At 39.0% G+C, this 18,651-nt stretch overlaps 1 protein-coding gene across 1 annotated transcript in view; it reads right to left on the bottom strand.

Moving 5' to 3' along the window:
• The window catches only part of LOC124709035 (alpha-glucosidase-like), a 233,687-nt gene that overhangs the window by 76,555 nt on the left and 138,481 nt on the right, over positions 1-18,651 (bottom strand). The window contains exon 9 of the mRNA XM_047240682.1: positions 6,810-7,027. Within this exon, the coding sequence (XP_047096638.1) occupies positions 6,810-7,027 (218 nt within the window). The remainder of the gene's footprint in view (positions 1-6,809; positions 7,028-18,651) is intronic.

Raw genomic sequence — 18,651 nt, 5'->3', positions numbered from 1 at the left:
AGAAACTGTTGATTCACATTAGTACCAAACTATGATCATTTGTTTGTATTAATAGGGTGTTTAAAATTAGTTGTAACTTTCGACATTTCACTCACTGGAGGGGTCATGATCCATTGCCCAAGTAATACCAATGAAGAGCGAGCCTTCCTACCATACCACCAGCAGTTGGCTTGGTAAAGTGTATAGTGCCCCTGTTGCTGCACCATGGATAAATGGCATCACATGGAGTTGCGCATTACATGCATATCTGAATTCATCTGCTGGTTTTGAAGTGTTCTGCAGCCATCAGTTATTATGAACAAGTGTTTTGTGTTGGCATTGCATTAATAACAACAGTGCAGCACATCTGAACATGAGGTCCAGAATAAAAGCTGTCATCCAAGAGCACATTTACCCACTGTGAAGATAATGTTCTGCTGCACAAAATATTCTTTTGAATTCAACAATAGTAATTAACAATTTGCATACCCTCTGTAGCAATGGATAAAGCTCCAAAAATGCAGTTGAGAAAAAGCAGATATTATGCTCTGGGTAGAAAGAAATAGTCCACTGGATAAAGTTGAACACAGCATGTATAAGGCAGAGTTCATTTGTAGAGCTGTACAAGCCAGGCTACCAGGTCAATGAAATAGCTAACACTGAAGGGCATAGTTTAATCAGGCTTGCTCTGTATCATGCTCATTTGAATCTAACTGAGAGTATAGGGACACAAGAAATTTGTGCTCAGCGATATTAAAAAGCTGAAAAAGATAACATTGCAAATGTTACACTACAGGACTGGTTTCGAGTTGCCAAGCATACCAAGAAGGTAGTTCAGGAGAGGGATTCATGAATGACTGTTATGAGTTTTGAATAATACGTAACTTCTCTTGTTGCCATGTTAAAATCTGGTTCTTTTGACAAAACACAACAGAATGTCACTAACATTATAATGCAGTTGAAAAAGAAACTGCAACAGAATCCCGAAACAGCATAATATTAAACTAGCAATTTAGAGTAAGATAGGTGACTATTATACAAAAAAAGCCCATTCCCAGTATAAAAATCAATGTGAAACTTCTTCACTTACATAGCTGTGAAACCCACAGCAGTTCTCACTTCACCATCTATGAATGGTCCTCAAAACACATTATTTCATTGAAAAAAATCTGTAGTTGCTTCAGTATCACAGTGGATATGAAAGTTTCACATATGAATCATATGGCAAAATACTTTCCTCTTTGTGCACTATTATTTGCCAAAATCTTGTTTCAGTATCTCAGACCATTTATGAAATACGAGGGACTTGTGAATATTTCATTCTGGCTTTGTTACTGGTGCATACATTCATGACCGAGTGCTCTTTACATATATTCCATTTTCTCAAGATTGGAGACAAATAACAATATCCTTAAAAGTTTAAAGAATAATTCAATAAGTTATCTACATTTCATATGCAGCAACATATGATGTAACATGTGTCAAATGCAAATTCATACTGACCCGTATTTTTCACTGCAAAGTTTAAGAACTTCTTGCAAAAGTTTATCCTTTACAGAAATACCACAATAATTGTGACCATTAGTGATATGATAGGCAGTTCATCACAAAGCTGATAAATAGCAGATGTTTGAGAATAAGAGTTTATTACCAAATAGTTTCTTTAAAATTGTTTGAGAGAGATCACAGATTAGCTGACTTGTATGGCTTGTTGTTCATGCAGGCAGTCAAGCCTGACGGGTTGCACACTGAGGAGGGCTAGCATTATTGTCAGTTGCTGACATGCTCAGTACACACTGGCAACTGCGCTTCCCTTGACTCACTCTGTATTGAACTGTCAAAAGTCACAACTAATTTTAAACAACTATAGAATAAGTGCCATTTGCAACACGCACAGCAATTAGGCAAGCTGGAAATGACCCAGCTTATCAAGAATCAATGTGCCTGCAATACTTCCAGGAACTGTTAAAGCGTGCCTAGCAAAATTTCATCTAAGGTGAAGATGAAGATGAACCAAGTTGAATTAAATTTCAGGGAATATTGATGCCAGAGAAGTATTTCAGTACTGATCCTGAACTTACAACCACATGTGATAGGAACAGAGTAAGGTTCAACCATCCTTCTTATTCTTGTGACACTCTTGACCTCAGCACTTCTTTTTTTTTTTAATGACCCGGGAGGGGACTACTCAAGAGGACATCGTTATCAGGAGAAAGAAAACTGGTTTTCTACGGATCGGAGCGTGGAATGTCAGATCCCTTAATTGGGCAGGTTGGTTAGAAAATTTAAAAAGGGAAATGGATAGGTTAAAGTTAGATATAGTGGGAATTAGTAAAGTTCGGTGGCAGGAGGAACAAGACTTTTCGTCAGGCGAATACAGGATCATAAATACAAAATCAAATAGGGGTAATGCAGGAGTAGCTTTAATAATGAATAGGAAAATAGGAGTGCAGGTAAGCTACTACAAACAGCATAGTGAATGCATTATTGTGGCCAAGATATACACAAAGCCCACGCCTACTACAGTAGTACAAGTTTATATGCCAACTAGCTCTGCAGATGACGAAGAAATTGAAGAAATGTATGATGAAATCAAGGAAATTATTCAGGTAGTGAAGGGAGACAAAAATTTAATAGTCATGGGTGACTTGAATTTGGTAATAGGAAAAGGGAGAGAAGGAAACGTAGTAGGTGAATATGGATTGGGGCTAAGAAATGAAAGAGGAAGCCGCCTGGTAGAATTTTGCACAGAGCTCAAATTAATCATAGCTAACACTTGGTTCAAGAACAATAAAAGAAGGCTGTATACATGGAAGAAGTCTGGAGATACTGACAGGTTTCAGATAGATTATATAATGGTAAGACAGAGATTTAGGAACCAGGTTTTAAATTGTAAGACATTTCCAGGGGCAGATGTGAACTCTGACAACAATCTATTGGTTATGAACTGTAGATTAAAACTGAAGAAACTGCGAAAAGGTGGGGATTTAAGGACATGGGACCTGGGTAAACTGACCAAACCAGAGGTTATACGGAGTTTCAGGGAGAGCATAACGGAACAACTGACAGGAATAGGGGAAAGAAATACAGTAGAAGAAGAATGGGTAGTGTTGAGGGAAGAAGTAGTGAAGGCAGCAGAGGATCAAGTAGAGAAAAAGACAAGGCCTAGTAGAACTCCTTGGGTAACAGAAGAAATATTGAATTTAATTGATGAAAGGAGAAAATATAAAAATGCAGTAAATGAAGCAGGCAAAAAGGAATACAAACGCCTCAAAAATGAGATTGACAGGAAGTGCAAAATGGCTAAGCAGGGATGGCTAGAGGACAAATGTAAGGATGTAGAGGCTTATCTCACTAGGGGTAAGATAGATAATGCCTACAGGAAAATTAAAGAGACCTTTGGAGAAAAGAGAACCACTTGTATGAATATCAAGAGCTCAGATGGAAACCCAGTTCTAAGCAAAGAAGAGAAAGCAGAAAGGTGGAAGGAGTATATAGAGGGTCTATACAAGGGCGATGTACTTGAGGACAATATTATGGAAATGGAAGAGGATGTAGATGAAGATGAAATGGGAGATATGATACTGCGTGAAGTGTTTGACAGAGTGCTGAAAGATCTGAGTTGAAACAAGGCCCCGGGAGTAGACAACATTCCATTAGAACTACTGACGGCCTTGGGAGAGCCAGTTCTGATGAACTCTACCATTTGGTGAGCAAGATGTATGAGACAGGTGAAATACCCTCAGACTTCAAGAAGAATATAATAATTCCAATCCCACAGAAAGCAGGTGTTGAAAGATGTGAAAATTACCGAACAATCAGTTTAATAAACCACAGCTGCAAAATACTAACGCGAATTCTTAACAAATGAATGGAAAAACTAGTAGAAGCCAACCTTGGGGTAGATCAGTTTGGATTCCGTAGAAATATAGGAACACGTGAGGCAATACTGACCCTACGACTTATCTTAGAAGCTAGATTAAGGAAAGGCAAACCTACATTTCTAGCATTTGTAGACTTAGAGAAAGCATTTGACAATGTTGACTGGAATACTCTCTTTCAAATCCTGAAGGTGGTAGGGGTAAAATACAGGGAGCGAAAGGCTATTTACAATTTGTACAGAAACCAGATGGCAATTATAAGAGTCGACGGACATGAAAGGGAAGCAGTTGTTGGGAAGGGAGTGAGACAGGGTTGTAGCCTATCCCCGATGTTATTCAATCTTTATATTGAGCAAGCAGTGAAGAAACAAAAGAAAAATTCAGAGTAGGTATTAAAATCCATGGAGAGGTAATAAAAACTTTGAGGTTTGCCGATGACATTGTAATTCTGTCATAGACAGCAAAGGACTTGGAAGAGCAGTTGAACAGAATGGATAGTGTCTTGAAAGGAGGCTATTAGATGAACATCAACAGAAGCAAAATGAGGATGTGGAATGTAGTCGAATTAAGTCGGGTGATGCTCACGGAATTAGATTAGGAAATGAGACACAAAGTAATAAAGGAGTTTTGCTATTTGGGGAGCAAAATAACTGATGATGGTCAGAGTAGAGAGGATATAAAATGTAGACTGGCAATGGCAAGGAAAGTGTTTCTGAAGAAGAGAAATTTCTTAACATTGAATATAGATTTAAGTGTCAGGAAGTCATTTATGAAAGTATTTGTCTGGAGTGTGGCCATGTATGGAAGTGAAACATGGACGATAAATACTTTGTACAAGAAGAGAATAGAAGCTTTCGAAATGTGGTGCTATAGAAGAATGCTGAAGATTAGATGAGTAGATCATATAACTAATGAGGAGGTATTGGATAGGATTGGGGAGATGAGGAGTTTGTGGCACAACTTGACTAGAAGAAGGGATCATTTGGTAGGACATGTTCTGAGGCATCATGGGATTGCCAATTTAGTATTAGAGGGCAGCGTGGAGGGTAAAAATCATAGAGGGAGACCAAGAGATGAATACACTAAGCAGATTCAAAAGGATTTAGGTTGCAGTAGGTACTGGGAGATGAAGAAGCTTGCACAGGATAGAGTAGCATGGAGAGCTGCATCAAACCAGTCTCAGGACTGAAGACCACAACAACAACAACACGTTACTGCTGCACAAATTGGTACTTTCTTATTCAAGTGGGAATCCATAAAGTTTTATTTCTTGCAGCTTAATTTTCTGATTACTGATGACAACAGTTTAACTCATTTATTTGGAAACAGTTTTAATAAAGTAAAGAGAGATCCATAATTTAATATTTGGAAGGAATATGTGGAGTTGAAATTTTTAGTGAGCAAGAAGATGTTTCTTGATAATGTGACATACTTAATCTGAAAGCGCTCAATCTCCTGTTCTCTGTAAACATCTTACTTTTACAAAAATGTTCCATTCAAAAAGTTATCTGTAATCAAAGTCCTAGTGTCCCAGAAGCTTCTTATCTTAAGTAATGATTATTTCTAAAACTCAGTCCCATAGTTTCACAGGCCTGAATTTCATTATTCTAGAAATGCTGATTTTCACTAGGAAAGCTTGTCAGCTTGAAAATTATTCAATTTGTAACATTTCATTTTAGCCTTTTTTGGTGGGCTCTGTGAATCCCCTTAGAAGAAGTAAATATTTGCATCAGTAGTACTTATGACTTTGCCTTTTTTTTCTAACTGTTGAGATAATAGTTAAACAGACTTGATGTCTTGCTTGTTATGATTTATATTACCTCATTTTGCAGTTTTTCATGTTATAAAGTAAAATATAATAAAAGATTTTGTCATTTACTCGTGCATACTTCTATAAGTAGCTGTGTAGAAATAGATTCAGTCAGTCAGTGTCCAGTAGTTAAATTGTAAACATCTACGTGTGTCTGTCAGCTGTTGAAATGTAAATACCTTTGTGAACTTCTTAAAGTTAGCCAATATGCAGTAGTTATTCAGTGGTAATTTCTCTGTGTTGTTATCAATTAACAATGTGTAATCAATAACAAATTGCAGTGTATTCCAGTCTGGAGACACCAAGCACCATATTCGCAACGTGTACGCATGACAGTGTGTGCAGGGTAGAAGTTTCTATATGCATCATATTAATGTAACTGTGACTTAATCTGCCACCAATGAAATGTGAGATTGATTGTTGATGAGTGTAGCTTACTGGTCTGATTTATACACTAAGACTCATGAATATTTAAAAAAGGCTAATAGTAATAAAAGTAAAATTGTGTTTCAATAAATGTGAAGGAATTGAAAACTATGCGCTTCAGTATAGTGTACATTCTTTCATGAACGTCAACCCAACCATCTAATAATATGATCGTGAATCAAGACTACAGAAAATGAGACAACCAAAGACAAATAACCAGATCAGGTAAGTTACATGGTCTCTTCTAGTTTGGAGCAAGATATGTTACTTAATCAGAGATCACACTGTTTCCTTCCCCTCACCTCCCCATCGACCAGAGAAATAATAGGATGTATAGAAGAATGTGATCTCTGAAAACAGATCCAGAGAGCTTTCTCACTACAGCATATACATATTTGTGGCCATTTCCAGAATGGACAGCATAGACACATGGAGCTCTGCAGTTTCCATAACAATTATTCACAATGGTATCATCTATTTTCAGCACATTTGGATGCAAAAGATACATAAACATGCCACTCCAAGAATACTGGTCTTCTGCTCTCTGAAATGAATATTGTATTATGTAACTTAAATTCCCTTCTTTATCCACTGCAGTAGTGAAAGATACATTCAGGAAGAGCTCCTGTGATGAGCAGATAGTTACTGTTAGAGTGGAGAGAGAGAGAGAGAGAGAGAGAGAGAGAGAGAGAGAGAGAGAGAGAGAGACTCACCTGGCAAAGTTGCATGAACTTTGTGATGAGATACTTGACCTCCTGAATGCTTTGCTTGCCACCAAAGTGTGCCTTCAGACAGTGGCAGTCCTTCTGGAAAGTAGTCAACTTCTTCATAAGGATGCTCAGTTTCATCCAATGGCCAGTTGTTACGTAATACAACACCTCCAAGCAGTCCTTCATCTCTCAGTGGCTCTAGTTTTTGTAAAACTTCTGACCTGCATCACAAAAAAATTTCTTTCTGTCCACTCCAACAAACAGGTTGACTGTGCATATCAAAGAAGAAATTTCTGACCAGATTAATGTGAAGAATGTTACATTAAAAATCACATGAAGTATAATTGGTTATCCGGACAGTAAAGAAATAATCTGCTTTGATCATAGCCAACAGAGTGAACAGTAAAATAGTACGACACATCTGCAAGTTCATTTGCTCACTTATTCACTCAAAATGTATGCCCCATGACTTCCAGATAAAGGAGCACCATAATGGATGTGGAATTATTCAAAGAATACAGCAACGAAGAGAAGTAAACACTATAAACTGTTTCTACATGCTGCACTATGTAACATTAATTCTGCATAAATTCATCAGTCAAGAATTTGCCTCATATATTTTGTCTGCAAGACAGCTATAAATTAACACTGTGGCAAATACATAGAAAAGGCATTGCCTTGAAAATATCCCCTAGTTTTTAAGGGAAACTATTCAGCTTCTAATTATCTACTAGTATTTATATCAAACACTTACAAATGCATGGAGGCTGACAAACAACAGCAATTATTTATGAGCTGTAAATAAGGTTTATTTTACTACATACATTTTCCTCTGAGGTATGGGTATAAGGGATCTACTTGAAGCAATTTTGTTGAAACACTGTCAGAATAAAAAGGTGTATTGATTAAAGAGAAGGTTTGCTGAATGTAGAGATAGATCATTATACTGAAAAAAGTAGAATGATAAAATAACATGATACGAAATACTAAAAATTCTTCTTTAAATTTCCACAGACCACAACAAACTAACTTCATAAACTAAGAATAAAGTATGTTGTTATTAATACAAGACCTTAGGTGTTCTTGCGGCATGGAGCTCAGCCCTGCCACTCCCCGCACTCCTACCTTTTATATGCTTCCTAAAGTCCATAAACCCAACTACCCAGAACACCCCATTGTGGCTGATTACAGTGCCCCCCCTCCCTCCCCCCCCCCCCCCCCCCCCCGAAAGAATCTCTGCTCATGTAGACCAAAACCTTCAACCAATACCCAGAACCTTCTTTCCTATATAAAAGATACCAACCATTTCCTCCACCGACTCTCCACAATCCCTGTCTGTTTGCCACTCGGTGCCCTGCTCATCACTAATGATACGACCTCCCTTTACATTAACATCCCTAATGTCCATGGACTTACTGCTATTGAACACTACCTTTCCCAATGCCCTATGGATTCCAAACCAATAACTTCCTTCCTACTTGCTTTGAATAACTATATCCTCACCCTCAATTACTTCTCTTTTGAAGACATTACCTACAAACAAATCCTGGGTACGGCTATGAGCATCTCCATGACTCCATCCTGTACCAACCTATCCATGGGCCATCTAGAGGAATTGTTCCTAAACACCCAGAATCCTAAAACCCTCACCTGGCTCAGATTCAATGATAACATCTTTGCAATCTAGATTGAGGGTGAGGACACCCTATCAACATTCCTCCAGAACCTCAAATACTTCTTCCCCATTTGCTTCATCTGGTCCTACTCAACTCAACAAGCTACCTTCCTAGATGTTGACCTCCAACTCAAAGATGGCTACATCAATACCTCCCTCCACATCAAACCTACTAATTACCAGCAATACCCCCACTTCAACAGCTGCCATCCATTCCATACCAAAAAGTCCCTACCATACAGCCTAGTCACTGATGATTGTTGCATCTACAGTGACAAACAGTCCCTCTCGAAATAAATCGAGGGTCTCACTGAAGCCTTCACAGACTGTAATTATTCTCCCAACCTTGCACAAAAACAAATCTCCTGTGCCTTATCTTTCCAGTCTCCCACCACCTCCCTAAGTCCCACCGTCCAGCCACAGATGAGCGTTATCCTCATAACTCAGTACCACCAAGGACCGGAGCAACTGAATTACAGTCTCTGTCAGGGTTTCAATTACCTCTCGTCATGCCCTGAAATGAGAAATGTCCTGCCCACTACCCTTCCCACCCCTTCCACAGTGGTATTCTGTTGTCCACCAAACATACACAATATACTCGTCCATCCTTACACTACCCCTGCACCCAACACCTTACCTCTTGCCTCATACCCCTGTATGATACCAAGGTGTAAGACCTGTCCCATACATCCTCCCACCATCACCTAATCCAGTCCAGTCACAAACATCACCTATCACATCAAAGGCAGGACTACCTGTGAAACCAGTCATGTGATCTACAAGCTAAGCTGCAACCACTGCACTGCATTGTATGTGGGCATGACAACCAACAAGCTGTCTGACCGCATGAATGGCCACCAACAAACTGTGGCCAAGAAACAAGTGGACCTGTTGCTGAGCACACTGCTGAACATGACATCCTTCATTTCAATGACTGCTTTCAGCCTGTGCCATATGGATCCTTCCCACCAACACCAGCTTTTCTGAATTGTGCAGGTGGGAACTTTCCCTGCAATACATCTTCTGTTCCCGCAACCCTCCTGGCCTCAACCTTCATTAGTTACTGTCCTCACCCATCCAGCACCTCCCCTGTTCCCATTCCAGAACTACACAGCCCTCATTCCACCAGCGCACCGCACTTCTCTCCTTTTCGGTTCCCCCACTCCCCCATCCTGCTCCACAACTCTCTCCTGTCCTCTGTTAAACCTGCAGCACTTCACTGTCTCCACCCCTACCCTACTATCCCTCCCTCTCCCCACCCCAACCTCCGCCTTACCCCCACCCAGTTGCCACTCCCATCATGCACTGGTGCTGCTACTCGCATTGTGGTTACAGATGCCTGAGACTGCAGTCATGTGTGTGAGTTGCGTTTGCATCTTTGCGTGAGAGAGAGAGACAGAGAGAGAGAGAGAGAGAGAGAGTTGGTATGTCATCTATTTTTGATGAAGGCCTTACTGACCAAAAGCTTTATTTGTGACAATCTTTCTGTTGTGCCTATCTGTGAATCGGCTTCTCCGCTACATGGTGAATGGCAACTTTTCTTTTCATAATATTGAATACTGAATATGTTATTTGTGTCAAATTACATATAACAAAAATACTGGTGTACCCCTCACTCGTGCGTTGGCAGTGGTGTTCAATCATTCATCATGATCCATAGATCCTATCAGGAAGGAGAGCCTGGATGTGGAATGAGGTGAGGTGTACATGAATAAAAGCAACATTTAATAACTTAAATTCTATACTGTATTACCAATAAATTACTGGTATCATTAAACAGCATAATTCTACACTACTGGCCATTAAAATTGCTACACCACGAAGATGACGTGCTACATATGCGAAATTTAACCAACAGGAAGAAGATGCTGTGATATGCAAATGATTAGCTTTTCAGAGGATTCACACAATGTTGGCGCTGGTGGCGACACCTACAACGTGGTGACATGAGGAAAGTTTCCAACCGATTTCTCATACACAAACAGCAGTTGACCGGTGTTGCCTGGTGAAACATTGTTGTGATGCCTTGTGTAAGGAGGAGAAATGCATACCATCACATTTCCGACTTTGATAAAGGTTGGACTGCAGCCTATCGCGATTGCGGTTTATCGTATCGCCACATTGCTGCTCGCATTGGTCGACAACGTTTGCAGCAATATGGACTATCAGCTCGGAGACCATGGCTGCGGTTACCCTTGACACTGCATCACAGACAGGAGCGCCTGTGATGGTGTACTCAACGACAAGCCTGGGTGCACGAATGGCAAAACGTCATTTTTTTGGATGAATCCAAGTTCTGTTTACAGCATCATGATGGTAGCATCCATGTTTGGTGACATCGCGGTGAACGCACATTGGAAGCATGTATTCGTCATCGCCATACTGGCGTATCACCCGGCGTGATGGTATGGGGTGCCATTGGTTACACGTCTCGGTCACCTCTTGTTCAGATTGATGGCTCTTTGAACAGTGGACATTACATTTCAGATGTGTTATGACCCGTGGGTCTACCCTTCATTCGATCCCTGCAAAACCCTACATTTCAGCAGGGTAATGCACGACCGCATGTTGCAGGTCCTGTACAGGCCTTTCTGGATACAGAAAATGTTCGACTGCTGCCCTGGCCAGCACATTCTCCAGATCTTTCACCAACTGAAAACGTCTGGTCAATGGCGGCCGAGCAACTGGCTCGTCACAATATGCCAGTCACTACTCTTGATGAACTGTGGTATCGTGTTGAAGCTGCATGGGCAGCTGTACCTGTACACGCCATCCAAGCTCTGTTTGACTCAATGCATATCAAGGCCATTATTACAGCCAGAGGTGGTTGTTCTGGGTACTGATTTCTCAGGATCTATGCACCCAAATGGTTCTGAGCACTATGGGACTCAACTGCTGAGGTCAGTAGTCCCCTAGAACTTAGAACTAGTTAAACCTAACTAACCTAAGGACATCACAAACATCCATGCCCGAGGCAGGATTCGAACCTGCCACCGTAGCGGTCTCGCGGTTCCAGACTGCAGCGCCTTTAACCGCACGGCCACTTCGGCCGGCTATGCACCCAAATTGTGTGAAAATGTAATCACATGTCAGTTCTAGTATAATATATTTGTCCAATGAATACCCATTTATCATCTGCATTTCTTCTTGGTGTAGCAATTTTAATGGCCAGTAGTGTATTTGTGCCTATGCCAATTAAACTTAATTTAGTAAATTAACAGGAAAGCTTTAACTTGGAATACAAACTGCTGCTTCCTCAGTTTTATTAAATAACTGTTGCTTACCAGCTGATGCTAGCTTAATATATATGAGAATATGCTGGTATTTTTTGAAGAAAAGAAGTCTGTCTTTATCCAGTCTGTAGCAAAAGAGGACTGTTTGTAGGACACCACTAGGGGAGAGTGGGGGGATACAGGCAATGCCGACATCATTGTTTTCTCAGCTGAGTAGTGCTGTAGTTAGTGGGAGACAGTGCAGCACAGGAGCTGATGCAGAATTAGAATGCAGAGGCAGTGAGTTCTTGTGATTTACTGTCTTATTATGGCACTAAAAATTAATCTGATGTTATTTTTGGTTTATGCTTAAATTTTGGGAAGTGTTTCAATGCTTTTTCAATGGTAATAAGTATAATGCAGATAGATAGTATGTTTCTTAATGCATCTTTTAGCATGGGATTGTAACTTTTTAAACATTAGCAAAGCCATTAAAGTCTGGTCTCTGTCATGATGTCTGAGTTGGATAATACCAACAGATAAATGTGGGGAAATAAAGAGAGTGCATCCACATGCTCTAAAAATCAGTAAAACATTGTTTACACTTAAGTAAGGTCTTACATGTAATTTCAGATGATGAGAACAAGAAAAGGAAAGAGGGCTAAATGGACTGAAGAAACTCTAAAAAAAGGCATTAAGTTTGGTGAATCAGGGAGAGCATGGAACAGCATATCAAAGGAGCTGAACATACTAAAAATTAGAATTTCCAGTCTATTAAAATCAAATTCAGGAAAGAGACCTTCTTTGAGGAAAACATCTGTTTTTACTCCTTTACAGGAACAAGAATTAGTCAACCATGTGACTACATTGGCATAATTATTCTACGGCATCTTCTTGGTTGAGTTGCGGTGGACTGTCTACAACTTGCCAAAAAACTAGATTGTAAGCACAATTTTGATAAAATTACCAAAATGGCTGGAGAAGACTGAATTTATGGTTTTAAAATGAGAAATGCTGAAATAAGTTTAAGAAAACTATCAGCACAAGCATCAATAGAGTTCTAGGTTTCAATAAAGCTGAAGTTGATTTATTTTTTCCAACTAGAACAACATTTAAATTAAACATGTTGGACATGTATTTTGATGCACGTGAAGATACCAAAATTTGTTCCTTTTTTGTAACAGGAACTTTATTCTGTCTGTATCCCATACTGTTGATATTACCCTGTAAGGATATCAAATTACCCACATACTTGGGGCAACACAGGTTGCAGGCTTCAAAACATGTCTATATAGCTCTGAAGGTGTTCAAGATTTTTTGATTCTCCTGGTGCAGCTATATGTCTAACAGTCATGGGTCACACAGGGTGGCATGAATTTTTCCATACAAGTGACAAATTCCAAAATAAAAAGAAAAATGTCCTCCACTAGTTGTCATGCACCATTATAATGAACACTGCTACTTGCTGTATAACCGACAGGAATTTTCATACCTAGAAGGTACATAGGCATGTAATTTGTGGAAGAGAGCCTAATGAAGTATGTTTTTAATTTTCTTTTGAATTGGTTAGGATTTTCAGTTTCTAGCTTCATGTTGGGTGGGAGCTTCTTGAATACATTTACAGCACTGTACAGTATAGTATATAACTCCACTCCGAACTCCTAGACAATGAGGCTAAGTCTGCATGAATCTTTTTTATCTTGTATTGTGATTAAGCTAATCATAGTCCTGCTGAAACTGATCTTTATTATCAACAACAAAAAACATTTGAAAGGAGATGTTGTGGGAAGTAAATGTTTGAACTTGAAAATAGTTAAAGATGTGTGGGTATCTTTCTTACACAGTATTCTCCCTGTTCACTGCTGCTGTATAAATACTTTATTTACTTTAGCCGCACTGCTCTAGAAGATAACTACATAAGATGACAAGGGGTGAAAATGGGCAGTCTAAGCCAGTGGTCTTGTGTTTAGGCCAACATGCTTCTAGAGAAATATATGCTGAGTTGAGTTTTTTGATTAGTTTGTCTAAGTGTTGATTCCATTGTAATACATTTTCCAGTTGCACTCTAAGAATTTTGCACTCAGTGCTTCATTTACCACTCAACTCTTTTTGGCTTCTTTGAAATTGCATAATATAAGTCTTTGAAAGACTGAAATTTCAAATTTTTATAGCATAACAGTTGTAGGCCTGTGAACTTTTCGAAAGAAATTTCTGAGAATGTACATCTGAAACACAGCATTGTGTGGAAATGATTCATAGTCTGTGGGAAAAATGAGAAAGTAGATAGTTGAAGTATTACAGAATTATACTGAAAAATAAAATGACTAATAAGATAAAAAATATAAAAAAGGATTATTTTAATAACTCTTACTAGAAGAGGGGTAACAATTATGGGACATGTGTTAACCTCAGGGAATAATTACCATGATACTTAAGGAATCCTTAGAGGACAAAAACTATAAGGGAGGACAGAGATTGGAATATATCCAACAAATGATTGAGGAGTTGGGTACAAGAGCTACTCTGAGATGGAGATGGTAGTACAGCAAAAGAAGTCTTGATGGGCCACACCAAACAAGCTAGAAGATCCAAAACAGTACTAAGGTCACATTTTCTGACAGTGCATCTCATAGATACATGCTAATATTAGCAGTTTTTGATAATGCATACTAAAATAAATTAACAAATATCACTAATTTCATATCCCTGAAGATTTTCTCTGTATCAGTATTTACAGAGCATTTGCACTCATTTATTGCCTTGTTTCTAACTGCTCTTACTCTCACTGACTCAGTGTAAGAACTATCTTTGTGTACTCTAGTTCTCATTACAAGTGGGTACCTCTCAATCTGGGGTCCAAGCAACCTGCCCTTTCTTTTAACCTTCCACAATCTATCCCTCTCTGCTTCCTGAGGAAGGAGCTGTTAGTTTTTAAAAATACAGAGTGTATCAGCAGTAAAATCCTGCATGACCAAGTAAGCAAGAAAACACTGTGAGACACACCAAGTACAGCCTAACTGAATAGGCTGCCCACATCAGTTGCTGTGGCTGAGTGTAGAAATCATGACCAAATCCTAGGCAGTGTTTGACAAAAATGGTTCAAATGGCTCTGAGCACTATGGGACTTAACTCCTGAGGTCATCAGTCCCTTAGAACTTAGAACTACTTAAACCTAACTAACCTAAGGACACCACACACATCCATGCCCGAGGCAGGATTCGAACCTGCGACCATAGCGGTCGCACGGTTACAGACTATAGCGCCTAGAACCACTCGACCACTACGGCCGGCCTAGTGTTTGACTCCGAAGACACAAAACATGCCATTATGCATGTACAAGTACATCTAGCATAGGTTTTTCATTCATAGTGTGTCTGCCTGCAATGATGCACCATGAGAAAACCAGTCCAGTAAGAAGTAAGATTAAAATGCAAGTGTCTAAAAAGCGAAATACAGAATAAATTTCTGTTGGTTGCAGATGAAAACAAAAAGTCTAGCAAGTACATATCATGCATGAAACGCTCTACATTATTCTGTTTCCAGTTGGGAATGAATCATTTAAGGAAACACAGTTGTAAGAAATTCCACACAGATACAGCTTCTTCAGGGATACAGGCAATAACAAAAATAGTATAACAGCAAAGTTTATGTTGGTTTGGTAAAGATTTCAAAGAATTAATAGATCTAGGTGCACATTATAGAGAAATCACCATTTCAGACATCCTGCAACATCACTCTACATTAAACAGACATGTCAAATTACAGGCTGATGCAATTGCCCAACATGATGCCTTGTGCTTCCCCATTGTATAAATCTAGCACTTAGCCACACTTTCAGTGAATATAACTTCTTGTTAAATCACACCCTGAACATCACAGCAACAATAAATAGTGCAAAATACATTGTATGGTACATGAAGAAAAGACACCACTGCTCGCCTTTTAAAAAAGAGGTCAGTACACCCTGGAGCAGCTTGTTCACTGTGCTGGAGCCATCACACACTGAGTATAACAAAGCTGCTGCTTTACTGACAGAAAAAAATTACACTTAACAGATTGCATGGATACAATAATGAAATTGCAGGAAGAGTTGTGGATTTCCTGAAACCATTTAAAGAGGCCACAGATGAAATAGAAGGCAAAAAAGAACATACAATCCACTTAGATGTTTGGTTTCACAAAGGATCTACCAGAGCTGGTTTCAGTTGCAAGATATATCTTATGTGTCCTAGCAACAAGCACACCTGGTCAATGGTTATTTAGTAAAGCTGGCATGTTATTAACAAATTGCCACAGTCAATTAAATCACGAACACTAGTGATTTACCACTGATCAACAGTAACTATAAATTTTCTTCTTTTGCATACAAATGAAGAAGTGAAGAGTTACAGCTGTAAGGCTATTCACGTATTCGGAGCCTGGACAACAGACATGGAAAGAGTATGTGAACAAGTCGAATCATGTGTGGCCAGCCACTAGTGGCTTGGTCCTCCCTTCAGCAAGTGAGTCTTAATGATCAGACACAGAACACTGCAATACTCTAATCACTGTTACTAATCATTTTGCCTCCTGAAGATAAGTACTGCCCAGCAATTTGTCTCATAAATTATTAGAAATAAAATGTCTGAGAGCAAGAGGTTCAATGCTGTTTCACCTCCATTGGGTCCTGTTGATTCTAAGTGACTTGTTCTTGTACCAATAGATGGTAAAGAAAGAGCCTTTCTCAGTGTCATAAAATTACACTTTCATTTTTTTTTCTGCAAGACTTCTCCCCCCCCCCCCCCCCCCCTCCCCAGTCTGGCTCGTGTATACATTGTACATTTGACATATATATTACACACATCTTTTCCTTCCTTCTCTCTGTATCCATCTCTTTCTTTCCTGCCTCTCCATGCAGGAGATGTGGAGTCTTTATTTATTCCAATCTGTAACTGTTAATGGTTTGTGCATGTTGTCACTTATGCCTGGCAGTACAGTGATGTGTACAATAATCACAATTGCATGTAATTAATGACATTTGTATCAGTAAAGGAATATTATGTTGGAACAAATAAGCAAAAGTTATCATTTTATCATCATCTTAGATGCAATCCCAATATTGCTCTCTCATTTGTGCACCTCATAAGAAGAGGCTGGAAAAATTCACATTTTGCCTGCAAAATAGATGTAAATTCTGCCTCAAAATGCAAAAAATGCAATTACTTAATGGAAACTTTTTCATAGCAAATTACATCCAATTGAATATTTCATCAAAAATAGTTTGAAATAGCTTTATTTTCTGCATATAAATATCAAAAATGTAACCAGTTTACAGTTGTTGCTATTGTACATTATCAGATGAAGCCAATTTGGAAAGATAATGTGCAGCAGAACAGGTTTCAAAATAAAAAGTGCACAAATGCAATCACATATAATTGTGCTCAAAGCTCTGGTGCCATGACAGGTGTGGGAGGTTAAATTGTCTATTTAAGATACACACCAAGTAATGCAACATGTACAAGGGCTATTTGGAAAGTAAGGAATGATAGGTCACAAAATGGAAACCACAGTGAAAATCAAAACTGTTTTATTTGCAATGGTTAGTTACACCTTCCAGCTACTTCTCTACACAGTAGCTGCTCAGACTTAGACATATGTCATAGCGTTGTACTAACTTTTCAATTTCCTCATTATAGAAGACAGCACCAGTGCTTCTCAACAGTTTTCTACTCTGGATTGCAACTCATTGTCTGTGTCGAAATATTGTCTTCATAGCCAACAGTTCATTTGAGCAGAGATGAACGTCAGGGGTAGCCAATTATGGGCTGTATTGTGGCTGATCAAACACTTCCCATTGAAAACGCTGCAGGAGCATCTTCATTGCCCCTGCAGAGTGTGACCGAGAATTGTTGCACAGAATGAACTGCATGAGAGTTATGTTATGTGGATTGCATAGCTTCAGGCCAAATCTATTGACAGGCCCTCATACTTGGTGGGAAACGTTAATTTCTATCCATCTTTATGTTCTCATTGTGAGTTGAGAACTGAAAAGAGCATCATGATTCGATCAACAGGTGTACTAGACACAGTGCCCAATACATCTGTGCAAAGCCTCATCAGATTTTCACTGTATTTTCCATTTCATGACTGATCGTTCCTTACTTTCAAATAACACTTGTATATAACAAAGAAACAAATACATTTGGTTGATAGCTAAAGTTTGAAAGTTGGTATAATGCAGACACTTTTAACATGACAAATTTGGTACTGGATGTTTTGCACTGTGGTTGCATCAAATCCGATAGAGGTCAGGCCAGAACTATGTCATTAAGCAGCCCCTAGACAGGCAATAATATTGTATAATCATATTGTGCAATTTTACTGTAGTTCTCCCTAGACTGCACAAGAAAACTGCACAACTATAAGGTACAATATTATGGAGTGAGTGCAGCCATAGATTTGTAGAGCTCTATGGACTGTAATAAAATTGCTCTCTCTCCCCATTTTGGGGTCATTTTTAATTTCTGATGATGACAATGCCAAGCTGTGAGTACAGATGGCCCCAGAGCCTGTTACTTGGAAGACACTATCAAGGATATTGTCAATACTGCTCACAGATGGCGCAATATTTCCATGCAGCAGAAAGTATTTCAAAATTTTCTGATGTTCTCAACATTATTGTGCAGCTTCTCAGTTCCATCTCTACACATTCAATATTATTGCACTCCAGGAAAATTTTTTCAGTATTATTGATCATCTAGGGTGCACTTTTAACAATTCCTGCTGACCCAATAAGCAACTATGTGGTAGCCATTCCCAAATGCTTTGTGTTGTGCATTGCTCATTGTTTTCTGTTCTCATTTTGAAATGAGTGAAATGACTAATCCTGGTCCATCACATATTTTTATTATGACCCTTACAACACCAGAAGAGAGTGGCAATTCATCTGACAATGTCAGTTCTACTTACTTAGAACACA

Source organism: Schistocerca piceifrons, chromosome 7 (genome assembly GCF_021461385.2).
Source record: "Schistocerca piceifrons isolate TAMUIC-IGC-003096 chromosome 7, iqSchPice1.1, whole genome shotgun sequence".
In the NCBI taxonomy this organism is placed as follows: Eukaryota; Metazoa; Arthropoda; class Insecta; order Orthoptera; family Acrididae; genus Schistocerca; species Schistocerca piceifrons.
The sequence above is the reverse complement of the archived record's forward strand: the minus strand, read 5'-3'. Positions and strand labels throughout refer to the sequence as shown.